The 13,211-nt window shown below is 59.3% G+C and overlaps 1 protein-coding gene across 13 annotated transcripts in view; it reads right to left on the reverse strand.

Moving 5' to 3' along the window:
• The window catches only part of NCOR2 (nuclear receptor corepressor 2), a 258,591-nt gene that overhangs the window by 38,587 nt on the left and 206,793 nt on the right, over positions 1-13,211 (reverse strand). For all 13 annotated transcript variants that reach the window (XM_075515988.1, XM_075515987.1, XM_075515985.1 and 10 more), the window contains 3 exons: positions 12,349-12,491; positions 6,667-6,814; positions 3,650-4,205 (listed from right to left, as the gene is read on the reverse strand). In XM_075515988.1, coding sequence (XP_075372103.1) covers positions 3,650-4,205; positions 6,667-6,814; positions 12,349-12,491 — 847 coding nt within the window. The remainder of the gene's footprint in view (positions 1-3,649; positions 4,206-6,666; positions 6,815-12,348; positions 12,492-13,211) is intronic.

Raw genomic sequence — 13,211 nt, forward strand, 5'->3', positions numbered from 1 at the left:
CACTTTGGGCTCTGACTTTGCCCAAAAGAAGCCAATCTTTCTTTTTATTATTTTTAAAAAAGGTCACTTTTTTTCTGGGCAAGCCTTATCTAGGAGGCAGGGCAGCCAGCGCAGGCTGCCAGCCCCACACCGGCTCAGCTCCCAGTGCCTGCGATGAGCTCCTCTCCTGCCACTTCACCCCCAACGCCGGCGCTGCCAGGCCGGCAACGCGTCACCCCCCGGCTGAGACGGGTCCTGGTGCTCGCCAGGAGGTGACAGACCTGGGAGCGCTGGCCCAGCTCCGTGTCACTGTCACTGCTAGTGGCGTGGGACAGACCTCAGCGGCCGCGGTTGTGCTCAGCACCGCTCTCCTCCTCAGCAGGGATTCTTGCAGGACACATAGCTAAACAGCCCAGTTTTCCAGAGACTGGCAAGCCTGATCAGCAAGCAGGGTCCTGCCAGCCCTGGCAGCCCCCAGCAGAGCAACCGCCCCAGCAGCCACCTCGTGCACTTGTGGCACCTGCAGAGATGCATTTAAGCACCTTTAAGGTCCCTTTAAGCACACTTAAGATCCTCGGGTTTCCTAAAGCCCTCCAGGATCCTAATACTTAGGAAGCCAGAGTCAGTATTAAATTCAACAATATGCAAATTGCATAATTTATTATCTCCCTCCCAGCAGATCTTGCGTCGGACACAAGGCTGGTTTAGGCGCTTTGCTCTGGAAGTCACCGGATGAACAACCCTCAGCATCTCGTATCCACCCGCTGCCAGCCCAGGGCCTCCCAAACCAACCACCAGTCCCTAACCAGGGGTAATGGTGTTGGGAGGGATGGGAAAAGGATTTGAGCAGGAAGGGGTCGGCATGCACACGGCTCCGCCTCAGCAGGGTGGAAATGGCCCCTCCCAGGCACGAAGCTTTGGGGGTGACCAGGACACCGCCTTCCCCAAACTCCTTCACCTTCTGCCATGGAGACGGGGACCGGTCTCATCGCCAGATGAGCCAACACACTGATACATGACCCAGCCAACCGCAATTCCTTGCACACGCAGTGGTTGCGCAAAGGCGACGGCTACCAGGTTTCCCCGGCGAGCTCTCCCGAGCCAGGGCCAGGGGAGCAACGCGGCGCTGGCCTGGCGCGGCCCTCGCACCTACAGCTGAGCCGGCGACCGGGACGCGCAGCGCAGGGGCGGCTCGGTGCGATGCTTACGGGCAGGTGTCTCCTCTCTGCGCTGCAGGTCTGCAGCGGGTGACTGTGCATGGCCTCCCTCACGCGTTCCCATCTGGCGTGACCTCCCGCTGAACCGCAGCACTGACAGCTCTAGCAGCAGCCCTCTTGCAGCACACGCGGTACGGAACCACAGACAATTAGCCACCTTCTTCAGCTTTGATGAGCTAAGGCTGCGACTCCTTATCCCGGACTTGCCTTTGCTAGTGCGAACCACAGGAGGACCTAAGAAAGCGTGCCCCTACGTCTCACGCCAACCCCGCACCCCTTCCCTCTCGCTGCAGGGACACCCCAGCCACCCTCCGTCCCTTTCTGGGAGATGCCGCGGACAGCTCGGTGCTTTTACAAGCGCAGGGAAGAGCACCCACGCCCCGCCGGGGCTGGGTGGGCGGGCGAGCATCGGGTGATGCGGTGACGGGGCGGCTCACGCGGCATCTCAGCAGCCTCGTCCTGCTCATCGCAAGTCACGCTGCAACAGCGGGGCTGCGGTAACCGCCTGCGAGCGAGCAGCCCTTGGCCGGTGGGAAACGCAAGGGAGCAGCGCTACAGCGTCGGGAAGGGCACAGAGTCCCTGCTGCGAGCACGACGGTGCCGAAGCCTCCGATCCGGCTGCAGACCGGCCCCGTGGGCGCTCCTGGGGCTCCCAGGCTGGGCAGTGCCAGGAGCCGACGTCGGCTGCAGCTTTCCCATGCCGGCAGGCTCTGCTATCGCCCGCGCTTCACCACCGCACCGGATAAGAGGAGTGGCCCGGGAGCTGCGGGATGCCTGTTTAATGTTTAATATTCCTGGAAGCTGGTAACTGTTTGACAAGAGAGATAGGCGCTGACTCAGCGAGGAGCCGGGGATGAAAAAGTCGTTCCCAAGACGACTTGCCCCTTTGCTGCTGGGAAGTCGGTACAAGTCACTGCTGTCCTGTTTTCGGTCGGGTTAATGTTAAACTTGAGGAGCGCAGCCCCGCTGGCCCCGCTCTCCCTTGCTGGGAGGTTTTCTCCCGTCTAGGAAGGAGGAGAGGGTGGGGAGGGGTGGTGCTGGACTCCGTCCACTGCCGGAGAGGAGCACTGCAGCCAAGAGGCCTCAGCCCTGCCACGGGGTCGGGGCCAGCGGCATCCGCACCACCCCTCGGCATCGTCAGCACTGCTTCCAGCTGCTCGGCAGCGAGAGGGGCTGCTCCCCGGGGGGCCAGGCAGCGCGAGAATGGTCCCGCACGAGCAGCACTCACCCACTGGCTCCTGCGTCCATCACACGAAAGTGCGGAGGCCGTTAGGAGTGGTGGAGATGCACGACAGCTCCCTATAGCCTCGTCCCGCTGCTTTGCTCGGTTGGTTTTTTTAAACAGCCCCGTCCACAGCGCCGCGTCCAGCCCACCCGGCCTGGCAGCACCCGTCTCGCTGCCGAACTGCCCCCTGCAAGCCCATGGGAGGGATGTGGGATGCAGGACGCTGGATGCAGGATGCAGGACGTGGGATGCCGGCCTCTCATCCCAGCCCAGCTCTGAGGTGGGGAGCGGGGAGGGACTGCCGTCCCTACGTGCGACGGCAGGGCGGGCTCAGAAGTCCCTCCTGACCCTGGAGCCAGCGTGGATGGAAGCAGGAGCCATTAGAGAAACCAGCGCTACACAGACACATGTATTCATATATATTCTTTAAAAACCAGGAAACCCTCTCCGCATTTGTGAGGCTCTTGGGTGGGGAGGGCTCTGTGGGAAGGGCCAGGAGGGGAACAGTACGTTTCTCGGAGGAGGCGGCCAGTGTTTCCCCTCCCTCTCCTAAGGGCCTCCCAGCAAGGCTCAGCGGCACCCTGGGCTGCCGGCCCCAGGGGTGGGTGGAGGGCTTGGGACCGCAGCGGCTCAGGTGAAGACCCGGTGGCATGGCCCCAGGAAAGCTCGCACAACCCACACCATTCTCCTGCCTTTACGGCCAGGACGGATAATTCCCCCCTACAAATCCAAGCAGCACCTCCGCCGAGGGAGCAACTCGCCCCCTCTCTGCACTGGGAACGCGTCCCTGACGTGACTTCTCTCCTGCCAGTGCCGACTCAGACAGAAACCGTTCCCAACCCCGGATGCTGGCACACCAGCCTGCGCCTCTGCACAACTCTGCTGTCCCCGAGGGCACGTCCCGCTCCATTGCATCACCCAGATGGGCTGCGGCCAGCAGACGCAGAGGCTCTGCACCCAACACCTGCCTGCGGCCATTGCCCAGTAGCACCCGTACGTTGGGACATGGCACTGCCCGTTGTGTCACGGCCCCTCTGCAAGCGATGGCCAAAGGGTCAGAGCCACGTGGGGACACAGTCGGGCACGTCCCTTCGCCTAGGGGAGCGCCTGAGCAGTGACATTCCCAAGAAGGAGCTCACGAAAGCGCGTGTGGGCACTGCGGCATGCAATGGAGATGCTCGTCTGGCCCTCAGGCCGTGCGCTTGCCCACCTCTCTCCCCGATCCTACCTGCTCTTGTCCACAGCATCCTGCTCGTCCATCTCGTCCGCGCTGCAGGTTGCGCTGGAGTCGCTGTCGGGGTTCACCCCGGGGCCTTTGCTGCCTTTATGGCTCTCCTTCTTCTCAGCCTTGGGCGTCCCCTCCGTCCCTGCTGTCCCGCCGCCGCCGCCGCCGCTTTCTGCTTTCTTGTCATTCCCCTTGTCCTTCTCCTGGCTGTCTTCGCTCTCCTCCTTCTTCACCTCGCTCTTGCAGGGCTCTTCGCTCACCTTCTCCTCTGGCTCCTCCGTTTTCACCACGTCCACCACCAGGTCCTCCTGCACCTTCTCCTCGCTGCTGGGCGGCTCGGGAGCTGCCTCTGGCAGAGGGCTGGTGGCAGGAGCGGGGTTGGCGGGGGGAGCGGGGGGAGCATCGGGGGGTGTTGGAGCCTCTTCCAACTTGACTGCCGGTTCTGCGCCGGAGTCACCTCCTGGCCCGGGTGGTGCCTTGGCCCCGTTTTCGCCTCCTTCTTTGGCTTCGGGCCTCGGCGAGGGAATGCTCTCAGTGTCGGAGCTGTTATTTACTGCAGCTGAGAAAAGGGAAGAAATAAAAATAAGGATCAGCCCGAGATTCTCGCTTCCCATATCGCTGCCTCCGCCCCCTTCCCATGGGAGGAGAACGCCCTCGTTCCTCCGAGGGGGAGACGATCCCGGGGCTGGGAGAGCTGTGCCGGGATCCCCGGATCCGGAGCCTACTGAACAAAGGGATGCTCTGGGGACCTCTTTGCTTGCCCAGCACGATGACTGTTAACCCCCACCCAAACGCAAAACCACATGCCCAAAAGCCTGGGGACCGAGCGACTGGCTTTTAAGGGAAAACCCTGGCTGCTGGCCGGACCCGCAGGACAGGACCTGCTCCCTCCTCGCCCTCTCACCCATGGCTCCGGATCACCTCTGCTCCCCCCGGGCCCGGCACCTCGCTGGCACCCTGCTTGCCGACTTACGTCGCCCATGTCCCTGGCTCTGCCACCCCGGGGGCAGCTGGGGACCATCCCAAAACACTGCACATGTTTGTTGTTATTTAAGCTGCCAGTGGCAAAAGAAAGGAGGTCAGGGTCGGCAAAAGCAAAGCACTGGCAGTGCTGCTGGACAGGTTAATTATTACATGGAAAGGATCATTCTCAAATCTGCCACCAACGGCTTGAAGCAAGCTGGAAGCACAAGCATCCGTGCAGCACTGCAGATGGAGGTGCTGCCAAGAGATCGTTTCTACGGCTGGGGAGAGGATCGTTCCCTCCAACCTTCGCTGGACAAACACAGGGACTGTGTCCCAAGAGCCGTACGTCGGAGCACATCCATCCTTCCTTGGCAGGAAAACTCATCCACGCTCATGTGGAAAATGTGCCACACTCATCAGGAATCTCAGCCTTCTCCAGCCTGTACTCACTTGCAGTCAAGCAGCGAGGTGTCCCGTCCCCCGCCCAGGGACAAGGTTAACAGCGCGTTTGGCCAAAGTCTCCCCGACTGCCGCTCGATGCTACTCTGAATGCCACGCCGAGACATCCACCGCTGGCTCGTCCCAGGCTCAGCCAAGCTCTAGGCTCCAGCACACTCCCTCCGGATGCTGAATCCATGGTCTACACCGTAACCCCCACGCCAAGTCCTTCCGCCCCGTCCCCGGCCGGCCGCACAGCCCCCTGACCCCAAGCTACTGCCTGAGCACCCCCAAATGTCACACCGGAGCCAGCGGCCGTCTCACGCATAACAGCCCCGTGACATTTCATCCCCCTCTGCTTACACCTTTCTTCAGCCCTGCAGCCCACCCCAGAACAAGGGACGAGGCTTGGAGCGTAAGGCTCGGGAACACGTCAAGAGATCCATCTCTAATCTCAAAAATACCTTGTTTCCTCTCAGGCACTCTTACAAAGAGCAATAACTACCTTCTGCTTTGCGCCTCCGAGTCACGTATCACTTCGCACAAAGATTTACCTGGAATCTGCCTTGTAATGAGTCACTCGCAACGACGATTTGAAAAGATTTCCCGTTTCGAGTCCCATTAGCCTGGGTGCTCAGGCCAGGAACCAGCGTGGTGCCAGCAGTGCTGGTTAAGTTATTAAATTACTTTGACAAAAGTCAAATGGGGCTATTGTTGGAAAATTATGCACATTTTCTCCAGACTCGCTGCCACGCTTTCTAAGCGATAAATAGCTGAAAATTGTCACTTTCAAGTTGTTTCCTTTCTTTGGTATGGCTGGGAGGGAGGAAAACACTGCCTTAAAAGGGAAAGGAGGAGGAAAAGACCCGCCAAGGTACACCAGCCTTGCCGTGGGAGACCACGGCTTCCCCTGCCTTTGCTGGCAGCGCGAGCTCCGCTGTCCGGGGCAGCAGCGGCAGCGACGCCCTGACAGGACGGGGATGGGCACAGGCAAACCTTAGCGCGTTATCCCTCCTCGAGCCCACGATAAGCTCCTCGAGAGCCCGCGGCAGCGGCTATCTAACCCTGCCAACGTGCAGGGACCCCCCTTTGGGGGAAAACACCATGAAATGTGATTTATAAGAGCACACAAGCGTGCCAGGCCCCGGTAAGCTGGCTGCTCTGGGGAGCGCATGGTGATGGAAATCAGAAACCAAAGGGTTTGCACCCCTCCAGGGCGAGGAGGAGCTGCTGGGAGCACCCCAAGCTCCGGGTAAGCCCTTTACGTGCAGCCTCGACCCGGCAGCCACGGCAGAGGCCGGCTGGTAAGAGAGCTCCTGCATTGCACGACCTTCCCAAAATAAACATCCTCCAGACAGACAGGGGAGGAGGGCAGTGATCCAGGGCACTCCTTGCAAGCATGAAAGCCGAAGGCATCCGAAAGGCCACGAGCGCCTTGCGCTGCGGGACGCCGTCACCTCGGTGTGGCTTTGGGGTGACAGACGCGGCCCCCCGCCAGCGCTGACATTTGCAGCCCCGGGGAGGCCGTGCACGGTGCCTCTGCCGCAAACGTGCGGCAAAGCTGGGAGAGCCGAGCCGAGCGCATCCCCCCCGCCGCAGCTCCCCACCCGCCTCACCTTCCGCCTCCTCGGCCATCTCCTCCTCGTTGCCGCTCGTCCCCGACACCTCCATCTCCTCGTCCTCGGCTGCGGGAGGGAAGGCGGCTTCTTCGTTTTGAACGGCGGTGCCTTTTTTCTTCTTCCTCTTGGCGTTCCTCTCTTTCTCCTGGGGAAGAGTCAGAGGATGGTGAGAAGGAAAGACCAGAGGGACGGGGAGCAGACAGCACCGGTCCTGCCTGAAGGGCCGAGAGGGATGCTATCATCACCATGGCCCCCCCAGGGTAAACCCTCTGAAAATCAGTCCTTGAGACCAGACTTGCCTGCTGAAAGCCCGGCAGCATGGTCTCACCTGGCCAAAAGACTTTGACCACCGTGCAACGGCCGGCCCGGCTCCACGCGGAGCTCCGGCCCCAGGTGGCAGCGAGCCTCTGCGGGAGGCGTGGCACTGACGCGTGGACAAGGGACGTGCGTGCAGAAGTCACCCGTGCAGGGCTGGCCAGAGCCCGGTGGTCCTGCGTCCGCTCATTACACGCATGCGATGCGTTTGCCCCCGCGCGTTTCCGGGCACCACCTGCAGCTACACAAACGCGTGCGGCTGCGGCTTGACGCTCATCTGCAGATAACGAAGCTGACGCCCCAGATACGGCCCAGCCAACATTTTCGCGCGCCAGCTTTCGTGTCCCCTACGGCAGGTGCTGCCAAAGGACTTTGACTCCCGTGCTGGGGAGGCCGTCACTGGTGGGCGGTGGGGACGCTCCGTGCGGCACGACATCCCGAAGGTGAGCTGCCTGGTGCACCGTCCCGCCTCGAGACGGCCCTGTCCCTGCTCACTGGGGCATGTGCCGCAGCCACGAGGGCACGGAGAGCTGCTCCCTCCCGCCGACCTAAAGGAAAAGTCTTGGCTTTGCTATTGTTTCCTGCTCTTGTTGCTTGAGTAAATATTACCAGTAGGAACAGGCCCATCATCTCCGGCTCTCCCTGCAAACTCCACATGAATGACGTGTGTAGGACGTTTATTTACATGGATGAAAAGATAAAGCCGTGGTGGAAACGTTAACTTTGCTGCTGGATCTCTGTGCTGGGAAGAGCTGGTCCCCCTCTCCCCCCCCCCCCCCCGCAACTTTTCAATCCCTTAAAAAACTTCCAGATAAAACAAATAAATACAACTGTTTTTTGCTTGGAAACGCTGCTTGCTCAAAATCTATTTTTATCAAACTGGGCAGGAGAGAGGGGAAAAAAGGCACTTAAGAAAGGGCTCTGTGAAGGCGCGGAGACGCAGCGGGAGGAAGGCAGGGCTCTGGGGTGCCCTCGCCCCGTGCCGGCGGCAGCGGTGATGCCCCAGCGCTGCTGCCAGCGTTCGCGCCTCTGCCACGGCAGCGATTCGGCAACCACACGTTTCTGTCTGAAGCAGCAGTTCCCCATCACGCTAATGCGGTGACAAAGCGCCGACGTTACTATGGCAAAGACTTCTCTGCCTCTTACTCACGGGTCCGTGACTCAGCCGCGGGCAGGAGCAGGCTCCTCGCTGGGGAATTAGCCGGGAACCAGCCCCTGCCTCAGCACCCTACTTGGCCGGAGCCCGGGGGCCGGCGGCTGCCGGCAGAGCGGAGCAGCGAGCTGCCCCGTGGGCACTGTGGGTCCCTCTCCTGGCAGTCCCCACGGCTGGTATTTAGGGAAGATGATGGGAAATCCAGGCGGCAGATCCTGGCTACATCTAGAGATACGTTCAGGTCACCACCTCGCCTCTTATAACACCAACAGCTCTGGCCCCCTCGTGCAGTCTTGCTCCTGGCACCCTGCCCAGGAAAGGGGTCCCGTTCTGCTCTGCCTCTGGAAGCAGCCACGGGGCCACCACGTCCGACACAGGATCCTAACCATGACTGCGGCGGACGTGGAAGAGTCTCTGTGAGCCATGCCTGGGACCGGGTGTCTCCCATCGTCACAATGTACTCTTAATCCAGCGAGGCCACAGGAAGGTGCCAGGACCATTTGCTATGGGCACTTTGATGCTCATTTTGTGCTATCCCAGCCCATGGGGTCTCTGCTCTCTACCTGCCACCAGGTATTTTTGCAGGAGCATCCGGGACTTGGTGCCACTGGAGCAGTCTGCCTGGCCAAGACCACTGAGGAGACACGCTGTGCACAGCGAGGACACCGAACCCTGCACAAGGGGTCACTCCATGCCTGCTCCTCCGCGCCGTCCTCCCAGGCACCTGGTCCCCAGCCAGCCCCATCACGCTGACTCCCAGCCTCCCACCTCCCCTCCTGCCATCCCGGGTGCTGGGCGCTGCCTCCCACCGCTCAAGTTCACCTGCACCATCTGTCCTGGAGGAGGAGACGGAGATGCCACCAGCCCTTGGGCGCGACGTCTCTCTGGCCTTCTGCCTCGCAGGCAGAGCAGCTGTCCTGACAAATTTGGCCTCTCCTGGCATTCACCACCTGACGTGGCAGCAAGAGCCAAAACAGCTTCCAAACCCCGCTACCGACTAGGATGGCTACCTCCCATCAGCAGCGGCCTCGGCCTGTCCTAAGAGCAGGACCAGGCAGTCCCAGACTGGTGTGACGTAATGATGCGTATTTGAGACGGCAGCAGCACTAGGTCTAACCGCAGATGGGCCCCCGTGCTCTGCTGAGGGAGCAGCCAGCAGTGATGGGAAGGGACAGAGAGATGATCCCGCAGGCAGGACCTCTCTGCCCACCGTGCTGCGGAGGGCCTCGGTTCCCCATCCCGAGACCAAGGCTCTGCACACCAAGGCAAGGTAGACTTCTTCACCCTTCAGAAGAAGAGGCCACCGGGCTCTCCTCCCAGAGCAGCTTTGCTGCGCGAAGCCAGCGCCACCCCAAAAAGCAAGGAATTGCAGAGATGCGATTGCTCGGAGGGGTCCAAAAGACTGGTCCTCCAAGCAGGACCAGCACCAGCCCAGGAGATAACTCGCCCATCTTTGCTGCACAAGCCAAAACAAGCCCCAGCAGTCACTAGACCAAAGTGACAATCACACAGCGAAGAGGTCCGGGTGAAGACAGCGCCTAATCTCCAACTGCTAACAAAAAGAGCAGCTCTGAGGACACCGTGTATCCCGATGCCCTGCTTTCCTTAAATGTCGAGATTAGAGAGCGCAGCGTGCAGAAGGTCAAGGCTAAGTGACGCTGATGCCTGGGACACATCCGAGCCGGTCAGCGGTGAAACCAAGCCAAAACACACAGCAGGACAGATAAAGCGAAGCCTCAAGGTGGCCTGACCCTGCCCCAGCAGTAACGGGCTGCCTGTCCCACAGTGCAGCCGGCTGGCAGGGACACCCCAATCCGTGGGGTGCTTGCCGAGGGAGGAGGGGGAGGATCTGCGGCATCCAGCCCCATCAGCGCAGTGGGATTCCCCTCCTCGAAGGGGCTGGAGAAGGGTCTCGTGGGTGCTGAGCAGCTCGGGGGAGAGGGGAAATGGGGCTCTGCGTGCTGACGCAGCCCCCATGCAGCTCCCCAGCCCCTCTCCCCAGGGGAGAACCTCTCCGGTAAAAGGATGGGTCTTCACATCAAACCCCCAAACGCAGCGCGTGGGAGCGTATGGACCACGCGGGCTCTGGAGAAGTGGAAAAGGAGCGTCACCGTGCCAGACACCTTTGCCTGTTGCAACCCAAACCCTTCTCCTTCCTAATGCTGGATGCTCCCTGGATGCCCAGAGGGAGGGTCCCCCCATCCCCAAAGCTCCCCTGGCTCTGGCCAGCCGGGGTTCAGCACACAAGGGGACAAGGGGCTGCCAAAACGCCCGGCCCCATCCCACCCAGCACTGTCCCAGCACGGGGAATGGGGACGTCCTGCTCCGTGCCACGTTTCAGGGACGGAGGGACCTTGCCAGGCTCTGCTTCCATCCCACACCGGTCACTGCCACCTGCCCGTCCCCGCGGCTCCTCCGAGGCACCTGCGTGCTGCCGAAAGCCAGCGTCACACCTACCTGGAAGAGGAGGCTACCATATTAATGAGCCTCATTTGGGAAACGAGTAAGATCTGCTAATTAAGTTTACTCTCATTAAGCAAGAGGAAGAAAAGCAGAGCCACTGTGTTTCCCCACACATGATCAGCAATAGCTGTTGGCGGCGAGGTCGGGGAATAATCTGGGGATATCACGGCAAAACCAGGCGATGCCACGCTGCCTCGCCACGTGCTTCCTCCGCAGAGGTCACGCCTGACTACTGGGTATAGGATGAGGTTAGGAGGCTCGGTTTGCTCGTGAATATATTTAGGAGTCAGGAAGGAAGGTCTATGGCAATTTAATCTCAGTTGTTCTTTTATTTTATTCAGCTTTCTGGCATCTGCTGTTGCCACAAAACAATAGAGCACAATAAATAACAGCTGAACGTTCATTGTTCTTCTCCACAACTGAATCCCATAGCCTCCAATGCTCAAAAAATAAAATGATGATGCTGATATAAACTGCAAGTGAGAGTGAGCAATTAGACTGGAGAAGTCTAGCGGCTGCCTTGGAGGGACGGATGCAGGGAAAAATGTGGTTCTGCAGAAAAACACTTCCGTGATATAATTTCTGAAACATTAGGAAGCAGAGTAAATTAATATACACCGGCTCCACTGCCAGCTAAGCTGCATGATCTTATTTCAGATTCTCCCCAGTAATGAACAATGATATCTTTATAATGTAACATTTTATATTTGGAGGGCTTGATGCACATTTCATTCCAGTCTTTATATTGTTTTTGGAGTCTTTTATATAGTTTGTTTGCTTTTTTCCTAAAAACAATTTGGTGAAACATGGGAACACAGGAGTGTCTCTGTGCATAGAGGATTAATAAAAAAGAATCACCGATGTCTTCTTTCTCTCATTCCTATAGACTGACTAGGATATTAAATTCCTGGGTGAGTCATTGAATGTTTTCCTGTCTTTCTTTTTACTCTTGCTGTAATAGCTTGCTTGGAGAGATTCCTGCATTGAACATTGTCCTTTGCATTTTCAAAGCACCCCTTGGGGGTTTAGCCATGTGAATTCTATTAGCTAGAAACTGGGAACCCCAGGATACTCTACAAATGAAATAATTATAATCCTTAGTTGCTCTTAGCAGTCCGTCCTATCTCCGGAACACTGAACAAGCCACACTTCATTCACACCCTGTACCGCATGCCAGAAAAGAAGCAGCATTAGCCCCTTCTGACGGGGAAACTGAGGCACGGAGAGAGGCGCGCAGCTGCTCGCAGCCCCAAAGACAACCGACGTCCATGTCAGGACCAGCCTTTCCTCGCGTTGTCCTAAACCCCTGCAATTCTTTGGGGCAAACTGACAGTTTACCAGGTACCTGCGGTACCTGCAAGGCACGGAGCTGCAGTGCCCAACGGGGCTCTCCACTCCCCAGCGTGGCACAGCACCAGCCTCGCCGGCATCGAAGGATTTGTGCAGCCAGGACCGAGCTCTCGTCCTGCCCAACACACCACAACCCCGCTCCTCCTTCTGCTCCTTCTTATCTCCCCGCGTACCAGCCACGCTCCAGGCGCCCAGGCATCTCCCACACAGCAGCTTCCCCTCCTCCAGACCTCCCGGGGCCAGACGGGTGGACAACCCTTTCCTGCACTGCCTCCCGCTCCCCAGTCCCCAGAGCTTTCACTCCGAGATGATAAAGACCCCGCTTTATCATGCAAGCCCTTGCACGCAAGCACTCGCTGGGAAGTGTCTACGGGTGCGGGCTGAGATGGGGCTCTCACCATTTTCAGTTTGTGCTGCTGTAGGATCTCATCCAGGTTCTGCCTCTTCTTGTAGTTGAAGTAGAAGTTTTTGCACTGCGACACGGTCTTGGAGCCCACCATCCTGGCAATGGCCGACCAGTTCCTCCCATGCTCAAGGAGACCTGCGGTCACAGGAGGGAAAAAGGAGAAGGGTTTACCACCAGATACGCTCGCACAAGGGCAGCATTATCCACGCAGGATGGGAAACATCCTCTGTGCAAGCCAAACTCCACAGGAACAATATGGTCACTAGCACCCGTCTGCAAGGCTTCCTAGGCCAGGGGATGACCTATGAGAGCCTGTTTTTCTTTCCAAGGGGAAAAAAGGCACTATGCTGACCGCCTCCGGAACAAAACACGTCCCACAGCCACGTCTCGGCCAGCCGCCGGGCAGTCAGGAGGGTGAGCGGTGCTCTCTTCCCTTTGGGACGGTTGCAGGAGGTGTTGCCGTGCCCTGGAGAACTTGGGGCAGCAGCTCTCAGTCCCAACCACGAAGCAAAGGCTCTTCCCACCCTCCTGTGCCCCAGTGATGACTTTGACCGGGGTGACAAGGCAGTTCAGGGGTTGGAGCACAGAGTCCCGTTATGGATGGGGAGGAACAGCCCAGGCAGGGAAGCGGCAGCGAAGCCCAGGTGACGTTCCGGGCTGGGAAGAGGCGTGCCAGGGGATTAGTGCTGATCGCAGGCTCATGAGCAAAAGCAGCTTCTGAGGTCAGGCACCATGCCAAGGGCTGGCAATCCTGCCCAGATGGTGCCACCCAAGCACGGGGCTCCTGCCAGCGCTGGGGCAACCCAGCAGGGTGGAGGAGGAGGAGGAGGAGGAAGAGGAAGGAGCGAGTCAGCA

Source organism: Mycteria americana, chromosome 13 (assembly GCF_035582795.1).
Source record: "Mycteria americana isolate JAX WOST 10 ecotype Jacksonville Zoo and Gardens chromosome 13, USCA_MyAme_1.0, whole genome shotgun sequence".
NCBI classification, from domain to species: Eukaryota; Metazoa; Chordata; class Aves; order Ciconiiformes; family Ciconiidae; genus Mycteria; species Mycteria americana.